General features: G+C 39.6%; 1 protein-coding gene across 1 annotated transcript; it reads left to right on the forward strand.

Annotated features, from left to right (window-relative positions):
* Positions 1-1,645: 1,645 nt before the first annotated feature.
* LOC116374173 (zinc finger protein 180-like) lies at positions 1,646-12,539 on the forward strand. The gene is made up of 2 exons (XM_031824635.1): positions 1,646-2,377; positions 11,539-12,539. Exons 1-2 carry the CDS (start codon positions 1,912-1,914, stop codon positions 12,354-12,356), a joined length of 1,284 nt encoding a protein of 427 aa, XP_031680495.1. The 5' UTR covers positions 1,646-1,911; the 3' UTR covers positions 12,357-12,539.
* Positions 12,540-16,461: the final 3,922 nt, after the last annotated feature.

Here is a 16,461-nt window from a genome sequence, read left to right on the forward strand (position 1 = left end):
TAATTCATAAACCATCATTTATACCTGTTAAATCATATCCCATCATTTATACCTGTTAATTCATAACCCATCATTTATACCTGTTAGTTCATAACCCATCATTTATACCTGTTAATTCATAACCCATCATTTATACCTGTTAGTTCGTAACCCATCATTTATACCTGTTAATTCAAAACCCATAATTTATACCTATTAGTTCATAACCCATCATTTATACCTGATAATTCATAACCCTTCATTTATACCTGTTAGTTCATAATCCATCATTTATACCTGCTAATTCATAACCCATTATTTATACCTGTTAATTCATAACCCATCGTTTATACCTGTTAGGTCATAACCCATCATTTATACCTGTTAGTTCATAACCCATCATTTATACCTGTTAGTTCATAATCCATCATTTATACCTGTTAATTCATAACCCATCTTTTATACCTGTTAGTTCATAACCCATCATTTATACCTTTCAATTCATAACCCCTCATTTACACCTTTTAAATCATATCCCATCATTTATACCTGTTAAATCATATCCCATCATTTATACCTGTTAGTTCATAACCCATCAATTATACCTGTTAATTCATAACCAATCATTTATACCTGTTAATTCATAACCCATTATTTATACCTGTTAATTCATAACCCATCATTTATACCTGTTCATAACCCATCATTAATACCTGTTAGTTCATAACCCATTATTTATACCTGTTAATTCATAACCCATTATTTATACCTGTTCATAACCCATCATTAATACCTGTTAATTCATAACCCATCATTTATACCTTTTGCTCAAAAGGGGCGTTTCAGGCAGGCTGGCACGTTCCCTGACCTTACTTCTTACTTGGCAGGAACTAATGGGGATCCAAAATAAACACCAGGAAGAGTAGCTGCTGCCTTGGCAGGAACACAGTCATGTGATACGTGGTATAGAAAAGTCCAATCTTAAGAGAGTACATGAGAGGCACTGTACTGTGTATCTGCAGGTGTCTATCTGGTCAAAACCACTGATACAGGTGCCCCTCCACCCTCTGGTGGGATGGACCATGTCTACAGAGAAACCTAGATTAAAATACTTAGATTTGTGTGTATTGGGTAAATGTTGTGAAATTGTTAGATATTACTTGTTAGATTTTACTGCACCGTCGGAGCTAGAAACACAAGCATTTCACTACACCCGTAATAATATCTGCTAAACACGTCCATGTGACCAATAAAATTTATCAAAGTTGCAAAGGATTTGAATATGGTAAAAGTCCATATTGATACAGAAACACTAAACCGTGATTTAGATTTATTAATAAGAAGTTGATTGACAAAGTCATGAAAAATGAAAGATTTGAATAAACCACATTTTGGCTATGATAAAAGATATGCCTCTGGGGTCAAAATCAGATCCATGTCAGAAGTATGGTTCAATGCAAATGTGTAGTGGGTGTAAAGTTTGTTTTAAATTCTCACTCATTAAACACGAATCAATCAACACATGCTTCTCTTTGAACGACTTAATATAATATTACACTTTTATGAAATAAATGAAAAATAAACTTTTGGTTCCTCAACTGCGTTGCCCACTCCAGTCAGCAGATAGCGATGTGCGTATTTTAGGATCAGGCGATGCTGCCAGTGTGACGTATAATCTAGTGGACGGGACGCTCCTTCAGCAACAACAGCTAGTCAGACACCTCGATAGGTTTCTAGCAAACACAGCTTCAACATTCACTCTCTTTACACTGTTTTGGTGTATATTAGTCGCTGTGTATTAAACACACTTCTGTCGTATGTACTTGTTGGCCCATTTAATTATATATTTACGTTGTTTGTCAGCTAGCTGGTTTGCTAAGTTAGCTTAGAACTAGGCTAGTCGCTAATGCTAGCTAGCTAACATCCCCGACCATGAGTTCACTAAGCTACTCTCCTCCTGATAAAGAAGAGGCGGTCTGCTGGACGGAGGAGGAAACTCGTGTGAAAGAGGAGGAGGAAGAGGAGGCTGTTACAGTACAAAAACAAGAAGAGGGTGAGGCTGTTACCGTGAAAGAAGAAGAGAAAGACGTTTCAGTGAAAGAAGAGGAAGATACGTTCAGAGTGAAAGAGGAGGAGGATGTTACAGTAAAAGAAGAGGAGGGGGAAGAGAAGGATGTTACAATACAAAAACAAGTAGAGGGTGAGGCTGTTACCGTGAAAGAAGAAGAGAAAGACGTTTCAGTGAAAGAAGAGGAAGATGCTTTCAGAGTGAAAGAGGAGGAGGATGTTACAGTGAAGGAAGAGAAAGAGGATGTAGTTTATGGAGTGAAAGAGGAGGAGGGGGAGATTACTGTCACATTGGAGGAAGAAGAGGAGGTTGGAGATCTGTTTAACACCAGTAAGTACCGTCTCTGCAGTCGTTGAACCTATATGCAGTAAAGGGGTTCTACACTTTAATGTTGTTCTGTAGGAATTGCTGAAGCTACACTGTATGCATCCAATGACTATGCCTGAAAGACTGTAGTCCTCAATATCTCCTGTTAGCTTAGCCCAATATGTACTCTTAAAGGGGCAATCAGCGGTTGTTACATCCATTTTGGGACTTATACATTAATGATATGTACTCATTGTTTCTTGAAGAATTCACTTATAAATGCCTCATGAGCATTGTTCAACTGTCGTACCCCATCAAAACCCCCCAAAATAAGCTTTTTTTTACTCCAATGTTTGTCAGTAAATATAAACAAACACTGTATATCCTCAAAACATTGTTAAAACAACAATGTTGATATCATGGGATCGTTGCATTTCTCCAGCCCCATCCCTCAGCTTTTTACCGAAACGGGCAGGGAGTACGCTTTGTTATTGTTTCTACTGCTGATTGCTGCCCCCGTTACTCCTCAAGGTCCAAGGACTGTATGTTATTTTCAGAGGGAGACTGGCTCTGGCAGCTAAAATAGTCAAATATTCCATCAAAATGTGAATCGATTCTCAATTTCTAAAAACATAAATCACTGTACTTTCTTATCACATCAAAATCATTTCACACAATACTTTCATATCACATCAAAATAGGTAACCAGTCGCGACACCCCAAATTTGTTTCTCGTAATTTCTCCTTCCTTCAGGCTTCTTTTTCTTCTTTGGACTTTATATGGCGGTTGGCAACCAACTTTAAGGTGCATTACCAACATCAACTGGACTGGAGTGTGGACCCCAGTTCACTTTTCAATCACCTACGTGGGTATATACAAAGACCGTCATGAAGAGGGCACAACATAACCTTTTCCCCCTCAGGAGACTGAACAGATTTGGCATGGGTACCCAGATCCTCAGAAGGACCAAAGTCCCCCCACCCCTACCCTTATGTGCACTGCTGCTACTCGCTGGTTGTTTGTTACCTATGCATAGTCACTACGTCCCCACCTTCATGCACACTGACTCGGTACCGGTGCCCCCTGTACATAGCCTCGTTATTGTTATTCTCATTGTGTTACTTTTTATTATTACTTTTCATTTTCGTCTACTTGGTAAACATTTTCTTCTTCCTGAACTGCACTGCTGGTTAAGGGCTTGTAATTAAAGCATTTCATGGTAAAGTCTAAGTTGGTGTTTTGACAGATTTGTAAAAATGGTTTGTCATTAAACACTATATATATATTTTTTTTTTTAATGTTGCTGACACCTCTCTGGACGTTATTATCCCACACACAGTCTCTGTGCTTCCTATGAACCCCATTCCTGGGAATTAGATTTGATTACAAATCACCCCTGTCTGTTGCCACAGAAGGGTTATGTCTGTCCCATTCCCAGCTTGGTTACGAGGCGCTTTGTCTCCAGTACCTATGACTGATTGATTGGGGAAACCTCCATGCTTATTATAGAAAAAGTAATTAGGGGAAAACTATTTTGTAAACTGAAATAAAATAACAAACATGTTTGAAAAATGAAAAGTATTCCAAAACTATCTTTGACTCCAAAACTAAAATAGCCTAAAATAATAACCAGCCTGTATTATGTTAAGTTTGAATAATTTATATCTTAACTTTGGGCAAAAATATTATATTTTTTATGTGGTTTTAAAGCTTCTGAATCTGGTGGCTGCTAAATACTGCCATTGAATGGCAATGTTTCAAATAGACCTAGCTTGTGTATCACTATCACTTGCTATCACCAGAAATACTTTAAGAAATTAGGATATTGGAAACTCCTTTCGATTCATATTAGTAGCTTAAAGAAAAGAACATTGGCATGAATTACCCTCTGTGAACAAGAAGCACAACATTACAAATATTTTCAAAGATGTGAGAGAATTATCTTATTCTCTGTAATATCGTGTAGCTTTGCAATCATAACATTATGTGCTTTCAGGGAAAATAGGCATGTTTCTCGACTCATACCCTGACTTTAAAAAGAGATTTAGTGAGAATTAGCTTAGGATCTGCGTGTCAGAGCATGACAATGTCATTGGTCCACAGTCTCTTGGGCGTTTTATACACTTTGACATTTTCTGGAATAGGTTTTATCTGAAAACGTTTTTGTTTACTTGCCTGCCTATTGAATATGGAATGCACTGTACTGTTCATCGCTGAAACTCACTGAGATAATTCCTTTGATACAGCAGTAGCAATACAGGAATATAAATTCTACAGAATAAACAGGAATGCTTATGGGGAGGTGTTGCTGTATACAGTGCATTCGGAAAGTATTCAGACCCCTTGACTTTTTCCACATTTTGTTACGTTAAAGCCTTTTTCTAAAATTGATCAAATTATTTTTCCCCCTTACATTTAGCTCATTTATTTGGCACACCCGCATTTGGGGAGTTTCTCCCATCCTTCTTTGCAGATCCTCTCTAGCTCTGTCAAGTTGGATGGGGAACATCACTGCACAGCTATTTTCTGTTCTCTCCAGAGATGTTAGATCGGGCTCAAGTCCGGGCTCTGGCTGGGTCACTCAAGGACATTCAGAGACTTGTCCCGAAGCCACTCCTGTGTTGTCTTGGTTGTGTGCTTAAGGTTGTTGTCCTGTTGGATGGTGAACCTTTGCTCCAGTCTGAAGTCCTGAGCACTCTGGAGCAGGTCTTTCAGGTTTCCTCCAGACATAACTCTTGGCATTCAGGCCAAAGAATTCAATCTTGGTTTCATCAAGCCAGTTTGCCTTTTGGCAAACTCCGAGCAGGCTGTCATGTGCCTTTTACTGAGGAGTGGTTTCCATCTGGCCACTCTACCATAAAGGTCTGATTGGTGGAGTGCTGAAGAGATGGTTGTCCTTCTGGAAGGTTATCCCATCACAGAGGAACTCTGGAGCTCTGTCTAAGTGGCCATCAGGTTTTTGGTCACCTCCCTGACCAAGGCCCTTCTGTCCAAACTGAGCGATTGGGGGAGGTGACCAGCTATAGGCAGAGTATTCCATTTAAGAATGATGGAGGCCACTGGGGACCTTCAATGCTGCAGAATTTTTTTTTGTAGCCTTCTCCAGATCTGTGCCTTCGACACAATCCTGTCTAGGACCTCTAGGGACAGTTCCTTCGAACTCATGGCTTGGTTTTCGCTCTGACATGCACTGTCATTTGTGGGGCCATATATAGACAGGTGTGTGCTTTCCAAATCATATCCAATCAATTGAATTTACCACAGGTGGACTCTGAACAAGTTGTCAATACATCTCAAGGAAGATGAATGGAAACAAGATGCACCTGAAAGCAATTTAGAGTCTCATAGCAAATGGTATGAGTAAATAATGTATTACCTCTTTTCATTTTGTCATTATGTGCTATTGGTGACACCCCTCTGAAACAAGATAGCCTAACCATCAGAAAAATATTTATTCCTTAGCCTACTCCTCTCACTGCTGCTTGCCTTCTTAAATTCCTTTGTAAATTCTGATGTTATGCTCCTAAACTTTCTGGTAAAAGGCTACACCAGCAGTCGTTATGCTCCTATAGTTTCTGGTAATAGGCTACACCAGCAGTCGTTATGCTCCTATAGTTTCTGGTAATAGGCTACACCAGCAGTCATTATGATCCTGTAGTTTCTGTTAATAGACTACACCAGCAGTCGTTATGCTCCTATAGCTTCTGGTAATAGGCTACACCAGCAGTCGTTATGCTCCTATAGTTTCTGGTAATAGATTACACCAGCAGTTGTTATGCTCCTATAGTTTCTGTTAATAGACTACACCAGCAGTCGTTATGCTCCTATAGTTTCTGTTAATAGACTACACCAGCAGTCGTTATGAAGAATCAACAAGTGGGACACAATCATGAAGTGGAACGACATTTATTGGATATTTCAAACTTTTTTAACAAATCAAAAACTGAAAAATTGGGCGTGCAAAATTATTCAGCTCCCTTAAGTTAATACTTTGTAGCGCCACCTTTTGCTGCGATTACAGCTGTAAGTCGCTTGGGGTATGTCTCTATCAGTTTTGCACATCGAGAGACTGAAATTTTCTCCCATTCCTCCTTGCAAAACAGCTCGAGCTCAGTGAGGTTGGATGGAGAGCATTTGTGAACAGCAGTTTTAAGTTCTTTCCACAGATTCTCGATTGGATTCAGGTCTGGACTTTGACTTGGCCATTCTAACACCTGGATATGTTTATTTTTGAACCATTCCATTGTAGATTTTGCTTTATGTTTTGGATCATTGTCTTGTTGGAAGACAAATCTCCGTCCCAGTCTCAGGTCTTTTGCAGACTCCATCAGGTTTTCTTCCAGAATGGTCCTATATTTGGCTCCATCCATCTTCCCATCAATTTTAACCATCTTCCCTGTCCCTGCTGAAGAAAAGCAGGCCCAAACCATGATGCTGCCACCACCATGTTTGACAGTGGGGATGGTGTTCAGGGTGATGAGCTGTGTTGCTTTTACGCCAAACATAACGTTTTGCATTGTTTGCCAAAAAGTTCAATTTTGGTTTCATCTGACCAGAGCACCTTCTTCCACATGTTTGGTGTGTCTCCCAGGTGGCTTGTGGCAAACTTTAAACGACAATTTTTATGGATCTCTTTAAGAAATGGCTTTCTTATTGCCACTCTTCCATAAAGGCCAGATTTGTGCAATATACGACTGATTGTTGTCCTATGGACAGAGTCTCCCACCTCAGCTGTAGATCTCTGCAGTTCATCCAGAGTGATCATGGGCCTCTTGGCTGCATCTCTGATCAGTCTTCTCCTTGTATGAGCTGAAAGTTTAGAGGGACGGCCAGGTCTTGGTAGATTTGCAGTGGTCTGATACTCCTTCCATTTCAATATTATCGCTTGCACAGTGCTCCGTGGGATGTTTAAAGCTTGGGAAATCTTTTGTATCCAAATCCGGCTTTAAACTTCTTCACAACAGTATCTCGGAACTGCCTGGTGTGTTCCTTGTTCTTCATGATGCTCTCTGCGCTTTTAACGGACCTCTGAGACTATCACAGTGCAGGTGCATTTATACGGAGACTTGATTACACACAGGTGGATTGTATTTATCATCATTAGTCATTTAGGTCAACATTGGATCATTCAGAGATCCTCACTGAACTTCTGGAGAGAGTTTGCAACCATACAGTTAACTAGTCTAAAGCTCTAACCATTGCACTCCACCAGTAGCCTGCCTGGTACGTGAATGCAGTAGAATCCAAGGTAAATTGCTCGATAGCATTAAACTTATCTTATAAAAAACAATCAATCAATCATAATCACTAGTTATAACTACTAATCAGGCAATATTATTAACCAGGTGAAATTGTCATTTCTCTTGCATTCATTGCACGCAGAGTCAGAGTATATGCAACAGTTTGGGCTGTTTGCCAGAATTCTACGTAATTATGACATACATTGAAGGTTGTGCAATGTAACAAGAATATTTAGACTTAGGGATGCCACCCGTTACATAAAATACAGAACGGTTCCGTATTTCACTGAAATAATAAACGCTTTGTTTTCGAAATGATAGTTTCCGGATTCAATCATATTAATGACCAAAGGCTCGTATTTCTGTGTGTTATTATGTTATAATTAAGTCTGATTTGATAGAGCAGTCTGACTGAGCAGCAGCAGGCCCGTAATCATTCATTCAAACAGCACTTTCGTGCGTTAGGCCAGCAGCTCTTCGCAAGCACAGAGCTATTTATGACTTCAAGCCTATCAGCCTAATGGCTGGTGTAACCAATGTGAAATGGCAAGCTAGTTAGCTGGGTGTGCGCTAATACTGTTTCAAACGTCACTCGCTTTTAGATTTGGAGTAGTTATTCCCCGATGCTTCGAGTGTGGCTGTTGTCAATGTGTTCCTGGTTCGAGCCCAGGTAGGGGCGAGGAGAGGGACGGAAGCTATACTGTTACACTGGCAATGCTATAGTGCCTATAAGAACATCCAATAGTCAAAGGTATATGAAATTACAAATGGTATAGAGAGAAATAGTCCTATAAATACTATATTAACTACAACCTAAAACCTCTTACCTTGGAATATTGAGGTCTCATGTTAAAAGGAACCACCAACTTTCATATGTTCTCATGTTTTGAGCAAGGGACTTAAACGTTAGCTTTTTTACATGGCACATATTTTACATGGCACACATTTTTACATGGCACATATTACTTTCTTCTCCAACACTTTGTTTTTGCATTATTTAAACCAAATTGAACATGTTTCATTATTTATTTGAGGCTAAATTGATTTTATTGATATTTTATATTAAGTTAAAATAAGTGTTAATTCAATATTGTTGTAATTGCCATTATTACAAATAAATAAATAAAAATCGTCCGATTTAACCGGTATCTGCTTTTTTGGTCCTCCAATAATCGGTATCGGCGTTGAAAAATCCTAATTAGTCGACCTCTAGTCCAGAGTAACGCCAAGGTCCTTCACAGTTTTATTTGAGACGACTGTACAACCATCAAGATTAATTGTCAGATTCAACAGAAGATCTCTTTGTTTCTTGGGACCTAGAACAAGCATCTCTGTTTTGTCCGAGGTTAAAAGGTGAACATTTGCAGCCATCCACTTCCTTATGTCTGAAACACAAGCTTCCAGCGAGGGACATTTTGGGGCTTCACCATGTTTCATCGAAATGTACAGCTGTGTGTCATCCACATAGCAGTGAAAGTTAACATTATGATTCCGAATGACATCACCAAGAGGTAGATTATATAGTTAAAACAATAGTGGTCCTAAAACAGAACCTTGAGGAACACCGAAATGTACAGTTGATTTGTCAGAGGACAAACCATCCACAGAGACAAACTGATATCTTTCCCGACAGATAAGATCTAAACCAGGCCAGAACTTGTCTGTGTAGACCAATTTGGGTTTCCAATCTCTCCAAAAGAATGTGGTGTTCGATGGTATCAAAAGCAACACTAAGGTCTAGGAGCACGAGGACAGATGCAGAGCCTCAGTCTGATGCCATTAAAAGGTCATTTACCACCTTCACAAGTGCAGTCTCAGTGCTATGATGGGGTCTAAAGCCAGACTGAAGCGTTTCGAATACATTGATTGTCTCCAGGAAGGCAGTGAGTTGCTGCGCAACAGCTTTTTCAAACATTTTTGAGAGGAATGGGAGATTTGACCGATAGTTGTAAAAATATTTTCTGGGTCATGGTTTGGCTTTTTCAAGAGAGGCTTTATTACTGCCACTTGTAGTGTTTGGTACACATCCATTGGATAGAGAGCCGTTTATTATGTTCAACATAGGAGGGCCAAGCACAGGAAGCAGCTCTTTCAGTAGTTTAGTTGGAATAGGGTCCAGTATGCAGCTTGAATGTTTAGAGGCCATTATTATTTTCATCATTGTGTCAAGACTTGAGTGTCTCCCTTTATCCTAGGTCCTGGCAGAGCTGTGAAGACTCAGGACATCTGAGCTTTGGAGGAATACGCAGATTTAAAGAGGAGTCTGTCATTTGCTTTCTAATGATCATGATCTTTTCATCAAAGAAGTTCATGAATTTATCACTGCTGAAGTGAAAGCCATCCTCTCTTGGGGAATGCTGCTTTTTAGTTAGCTTTGCGACAGTATCAAAAATAAGTTTCGGATTGTTCTTATTTTCCTCAATTAAGTTGGAAAAATAGGATGATCGAGCAGCAGTGAGGGCTTTTCGATACTGCACGGTACTGTCTTTCCAAGCTAGTCAGAAGACTTCCAGTTTGGTGTGGCACTATTTCCATTCCAATTGTCTGGAAGTTTGCTTCAGAGCTCGGGTATTTTCTGTATACCAGGGAGCTAGTTTCTTATGACAAATGTTTTTAATTTTTAAGGGTGCAACTGCATCTAGGGTATTGCGCAAAGTTAAATTGAGTTCCTCTGTCCTCTGACATCCTTTGGTAGGCGGAGGGAGTCTGGAAGGGCATCAAGGAATCTTTGGGTTGTCTGAGAATTTATAGCATGACTTTTGATGATCCTTGGTTGGGGTCTGAGCAGATTATTTGTTGCGATTGCAAACGTAATAAAATGGTGGTCCGATTGTCCAGGATTATGAGGAAAAAACATTTAGATCCACAACATTTATTCCATGGGACAAAACTAGGTCCAGAGTATAACTGGGGCAGTGAGTAGGTCCGGAGACATGTTGGACAAAACCCACTGAGTCGATGATGGCTCCGAAAGCATTTTGGAGTGGGTCTGTGGACTTTTCCATGTGAATATGAAAGTCACCAAAAATTTGAATATTAGGAATTCAGGGAACTCAGTGACGAACGCTGTATACGGCCCAGGAGGCCTGTAAACAGTAGCTATAAAAAGTGATTGAGTAGCCTGCATAGATTTCATGACTAGATGATCAAAACACAAACGTTTATTTATTTTTGTAAAATGAAATTTGCTGTCGTAAATGTTAGCAACACCTCCGCTTTTGCGGGGTGCGCGGGGGATATGGTCACTAGTGTAACCAGGAGGTGAGGCCTCATTTAACACAGTAAATTTATTATTTATTATTAAGCCATAATTCAGTCAGGCCAATCACATGAAGATTATGATCAGTGATTAGTTCATTGACTATAACTGCCTTGGAAGTGAGGGATCTAACATTAAGTAGCCCTATTTTGAGATGAGCGATATCACAATCTCTTTCAATAATGACAGGAATGGAGGTCTTTATTCCAGTGAGATTGCTAAAGGGAACACCGCCATGTTTAGTTTTGCCCACCCTAGGTCGAGGCACAGACACGGTCTCAATGGGGATAGCTGAGCTGACTACACTGACTGCTTGTGGCTATCGGTTTCCTCATTAGCAGGGAGGGGTTTCAAATTAAAATTATGTGTGCATCGCCCTCGTGCCTCAATTTTATTGAACACAGAAATGGGCCTATATTGGAGACCAAACGTCGTCTGGCACACTGCTTAGAGTTTCAGCAACTTTAGCTTATTTCTAACCTACAATCATCAATTTTACTACTAATGTGAAAACAAGACAAAATATGACTATTCTTGCTCATTTTAAGACAATTGTAAAATAATTTGAACATTGATTACAGACGTCAATTGTTGTACAACATCATGGCTACTCTGTTGGCATCACCTTTTACAGTGAATTTCTTGTAGGCCTTGAACCATCGGTCTGACTTTGTTGTTCACACAGGAGAGAGACGTGACTATTGTGGATCCTCTGCGGAGCCTCAACAACCTCATGATGCTGACGAGGCAGAGAAGAGTCTCTCCAGATCAGAACACCTCAAGAAACACCTGCAGAGATCCACAGGAAAGAGAACTCACTGCTGCTCCGACCATGGGAAGAGATTCACCTCCTCATCAGGCATTCATCAGAGAATCCACACGGGAGAGAAATATTTTAGCTGTACTCAATGTGGGATGAGTTTTACTACATCTAGCCATCTTATTGTACACCAGAGAACACACACAGGAGAAAAACCTTATATCTGTGATCAATGTGGGAAGCGTTTTGTTCAATCTAGTGATCTGACAGTGCACCAGAGAATACACACAGGAGAGAAACCCTATAGCTGTGATCAATGTGGGAAGAGTTTTATTACATCTAACATTCTGACTCGACACCAGAGAAGACACACAGGAGAGAAACCTTATAGCTGTGGTCAATGTGGGAAGAGTTTTACTGAATCTAGCAATCTGACTCTACACCAGAGAACACACACAGGAGAGAAACCTTATAACTGTGGTCAATGTGGGAAGAGTTTTACTACATCTAGTCATCTGACTGTACACCAGAGAACACACACAGGAGAGAAACCTTATAGCTGTGGTCAATGTGGGAAGAGTTTTGGTCAATCTGGCCATCTGACAGTGCACCAAAGAAGACACACAGAAGAGAAACCCTATAGCTGTGATCAATGTGGGAAGAGTTTTATTACATCTAACATTCTGACTCGACACCAGAGAACACACACAGGAGAGAAACTTCATAGCTGTGACCAGAGATAATCTGATAAAAGATCTCTGATCAAATATCAGAAAATACATGAAGGAGTTGTTTCATGATATCAATGAATTAATGTCTCAATGTAGAATGTTTTAACATTGTAGTAGGAGTATTTTAATAATGTCACAATGTAGAAGCCTAAACGTTTGCCCCCTTATCAATTGATTTCAGCATGATATGGATATTAGCCCCAGGGGGAAAATCTTTAACAAAAGTGATTAACAAAAAAAAAAGAGTTGTGTTACACTTACCACGTTGGTGACCCACTTGAATCAAAATGCAACACTTCAAAATGTAGCTAGCTGTTTACCACGTTGGTGACCCACTGGAATAGAAATCCAACACTTCAAAATGTAGCTAGCTGTTTTCTACAAATGATCCTCTAACCAGTGATGCTACTTGTCAAAACATAGCGTTTTTGGTGCTTGTGCAGTTTATAAGGTGCTTGTTTAAAAAAAATAAACAAGTATTGTGATTATTGTGGCAGATGTTTGTGTATATAGTACATTTTATGTTTAGGTTTTCAATTAATCACAAACTGTTTCTGCATATTGGTTATTGATTTGGACACGTTAAACTGTGTTTTGACATTGGGACACCTCGCAATTGAAAAGAAGACTATGTCCAGCGTCCAATATTAGTTTGGTTGTAGTTGAAAGTTTAAAATCTGTATTTTTCGGGTCGTTTTTTAAATGACTTGAAAACTACTTAATTTCAACATACTTTCAGGTAGCCTGGTGGTTAGAGCGTTGGGCCAGTAACCGAAAGGTTGCTGGATCGAATCCCTGAGCTGACAAGGTACAAATATGTCGTTCTGGCCCTGAACAAGTCAGTTAACCCACTGTTCCCCGGTAGACCGTCATTGTAAATAAGAATTTGTTCTTAACTGACATGCATAGGTAAACAAATTATATATATACACATGGACGCAGTATAATCAATTTGTATATAATCAATTGTATTAACAATCCGACATCACTACAGTATTTCTTTACAACATTCAAGTGCTAATTGTCTTTATTCCACTACTGAAGAAGCATAACTCAAATCACCTACTCACATTTCAAACATCCAGCCAGACAAAATATACATGTTTTATTATTCCATGCCTCACCATTAAGTTAATTATTGCCAATACATATTAACAAAGGGGTGACATTGGGGACTGGGCCCAGATCCAACAACATGCCTGTCGAGTGAACCCTGAAAAGAGAGAGAAGCCAAATTTATTTGTGTTTGTCTCTTCTTGGGCAGATTTAGTGGCTCTCATGGTGGGTGTCTTTTAGGTCCCAGTTGTTGTCACTAGTCAACTTTCAGTGGACACCCCCATAGTGTCTTTCAGAGCCCCTCCTAAAACCCCACGTGTTTTGTTTGTTGTTGTTAGTTCCCTCTTCTGTTTGAGGGACCTCCTAAAAAAACAAGCTTATATTTTGGGTTGGATATTGCATTCAATTAATATTTTAATCAATGGCATTTCCTTAGGGTGCTCATTAGTCTTTCAGTTGTTGTTATTCTGTTCATTGTGTTATAAATATTTCTGTTTATTTTCATTTTATTTTCCTGTGAAGCCATTGTGTTGCATCCATGTCTGAAATGTGCTGTATAAATAAAGCTTGATTTGATTTCAACAAATGAACCCAATGACTGACCAATCAACAGACTCTTGGTCCCTCTTAGTATGTAAATCAGTATCAATCCCACTTTTCCAGCCTGCTGAAGGCGTGGTGGAGTTGTAAACCCCCCCCCAGTCATGTTATATAAAACACTCAAAGTAATGGATATGGAGCATCTATGGCCTCAGTTACACCTGGCACCTAAATGTGACTTCTGTCATCCGATCACTCCAAGCTGCATTAGGTTCAGATCTACCAGGATGAGCCTTTGACATAGTCTGGATGCAGTCAGGCCACCAAATATGCATCAGCAATGTAAAGAGATGGGTGAATGAGTGGGGAAAAATACATTCTACACAAATGACATTCAGACATCAAATGTTGCAGGTGTAGCTAAATGCTTTCTAGTTCCCACAGTGCAGTAATATCTAACTAAATGCTTGTGTTCCTAGCTCCAACAATACAGTAATATCTAACTAAATGCTTGTGTTCCTAACTCCAACAGTACAGTAATATCTAACTAAATGTGTGTGTTCCTAGCTCCAACAATACAGTAATATCTAACTAAATGCTTGTGTTCCTAACTCCAACAGTACAGTAATATCTAACTAAATGTGTGTGTTCCTAGCTCCAACAATACAGTAATATCTAACTAAATGTGTGTTGTCCTAGCTCCAACAGTAAAGTAATATCTACAGTGCCTTGCGAAAGTATTCGGCCCCCTTGAACTTTGCGACCTTTTGCCACATTTCAGGCTTCAAACATAAAGATATAAAACTGTATTTTTTTGTGTGTGAAGAATCAACAACAAGTGGGACACAATCATGAAGTGGAACGACATTTATTGGATATTTCAAACTTTTTTAACAAATCAAAAACTGAAAAATTGGGCGTGCAAAATTATTCAGCCCCTTTACTTTCAGTGCAGCAAACTCTCTCCAGAAGTTCAGTGAGGATCTCTGAATGATCCAATGTTGACCTAAATGACTAATGATGATAAATACAATCCACCTGTGTGTAATCAAGTCTCCGTATAAATGCACCTGCACTGTGATAGTCTCAGAGGTCCGTTAAAAGCGCAGAGAGCATCATGAAGAACAAGGAACACACCAGGCAGGTCCGAGATACTGTTGTGAAGAAGTTTAAAGCCGGATTTGGATACCAGGCAGGCCCGAGCTTTAAACATCCCAAGGAGCACTGTGCAAGCGATAATATTGAAATGGAAGGAGTATCAGACCACTGCAAATCTACCAAGACCTGGCAGTCCCTCTAAACTTTCAGCTCATACAAGGAGAAGACTGATCAGAGATGCAGCAAGAGGCCCATAATCACTCTGGATGAACTGCAGAGATCTACAGCTGAGGTGGGAGACTCTGTCCATAGGACAACAATCAGTCGTATATTGCACAAATCTGGCCTTTATGGAAGAGTGGCAAGAAGAAAGCCATTTCTTAAAGATATCCATAAAAAGTGTTGTTTAAAGTTTGCCACAAGCCACCTGGGAGACACACCAAACATGTGGAAGAAGGTGCTCTGGTCAGATGAAACCAAAATTGAACTTTTTGGCAACAATGCAAAACGTTATGTTTGGCGTAAAAGCAACACAGCCCATCACCCTGAACACACCATCCCCACTGTCAAACATGGTGGTGGCAGCATCATGGTTTGGGCCTGCTTTTCTTCAGCAGGGACAGGGAAGATGGTAAAAATTTATGGGAAGATGGATGGAGCCAAATATAGGACCATTCTGGAAGAAAACCTGATGGAGTCTGCAAAAGACCTGAGACTGGGACGGAGATTTGTCTTCCAACAAGACAATGATCCAAAACATAAAGCAAAATCTACAATGGAATGGTTCAAAAATAAACATATCCAGGTGTTAGAATGGCCAAGTCAAAGTCCAGACCTGAATCCAATCGAGAATCTGTGGAAAGAACTGAAAACTGCTGTTCACAAATGCTCTCCATCCAACCTCACTGAGCTCGAGCTGTTTTGCAAGGAGGAATGGGGAAAAATGTCAGTCTCTCGATGTGCAAAACTGATAGAGACATACCCCAAGCGACTTACAGCTGTAATCGCAGCAAAAGGTGGCGCTACAAAGTATTAACTTAAGGGGGCTGAATAATTTTGCACGCCCAATTTTTCAGTTTTTGATTTGTTCAAAAAGTTTTAAATATCCAATAAATGTCATTCCACTTCATGATTGTGTCCCACTTGTTGTTGATTCTTCACAAAAAAATACAGTTTTATATCTTTATGTTTGAAGCCTGAAATGTGGCAAAAGGTCGCAAAGTTCAAGGGGGCCGAATACATTCGCAAGGCACTGTAACTAAATGCTTGTGTTTCTAGATTCAACAGTGCAGTAATATCTAACTAAATGCTTGTGTTTCTAGCTCCAACAGTGCAGTAATATCTAACTAAATGCTTGTGTTTCTAGTTTCAACAGTACAGTAATATCTAACAATTTCACAACAAATACCTAATACACACAAAT

This window comes from Oncorhynchus kisutch, linkage group LG5, assembly GCF_002021735.2.
Source record: "Oncorhynchus kisutch isolate 150728-3 linkage group LG5, Okis_V2, whole genome shotgun sequence".
NCBI classification, from domain to species: domain Eukaryota; kingdom Metazoa; phylum Chordata; class Actinopteri; order Salmoniformes; family Salmonidae; genus Oncorhynchus; species Oncorhynchus kisutch.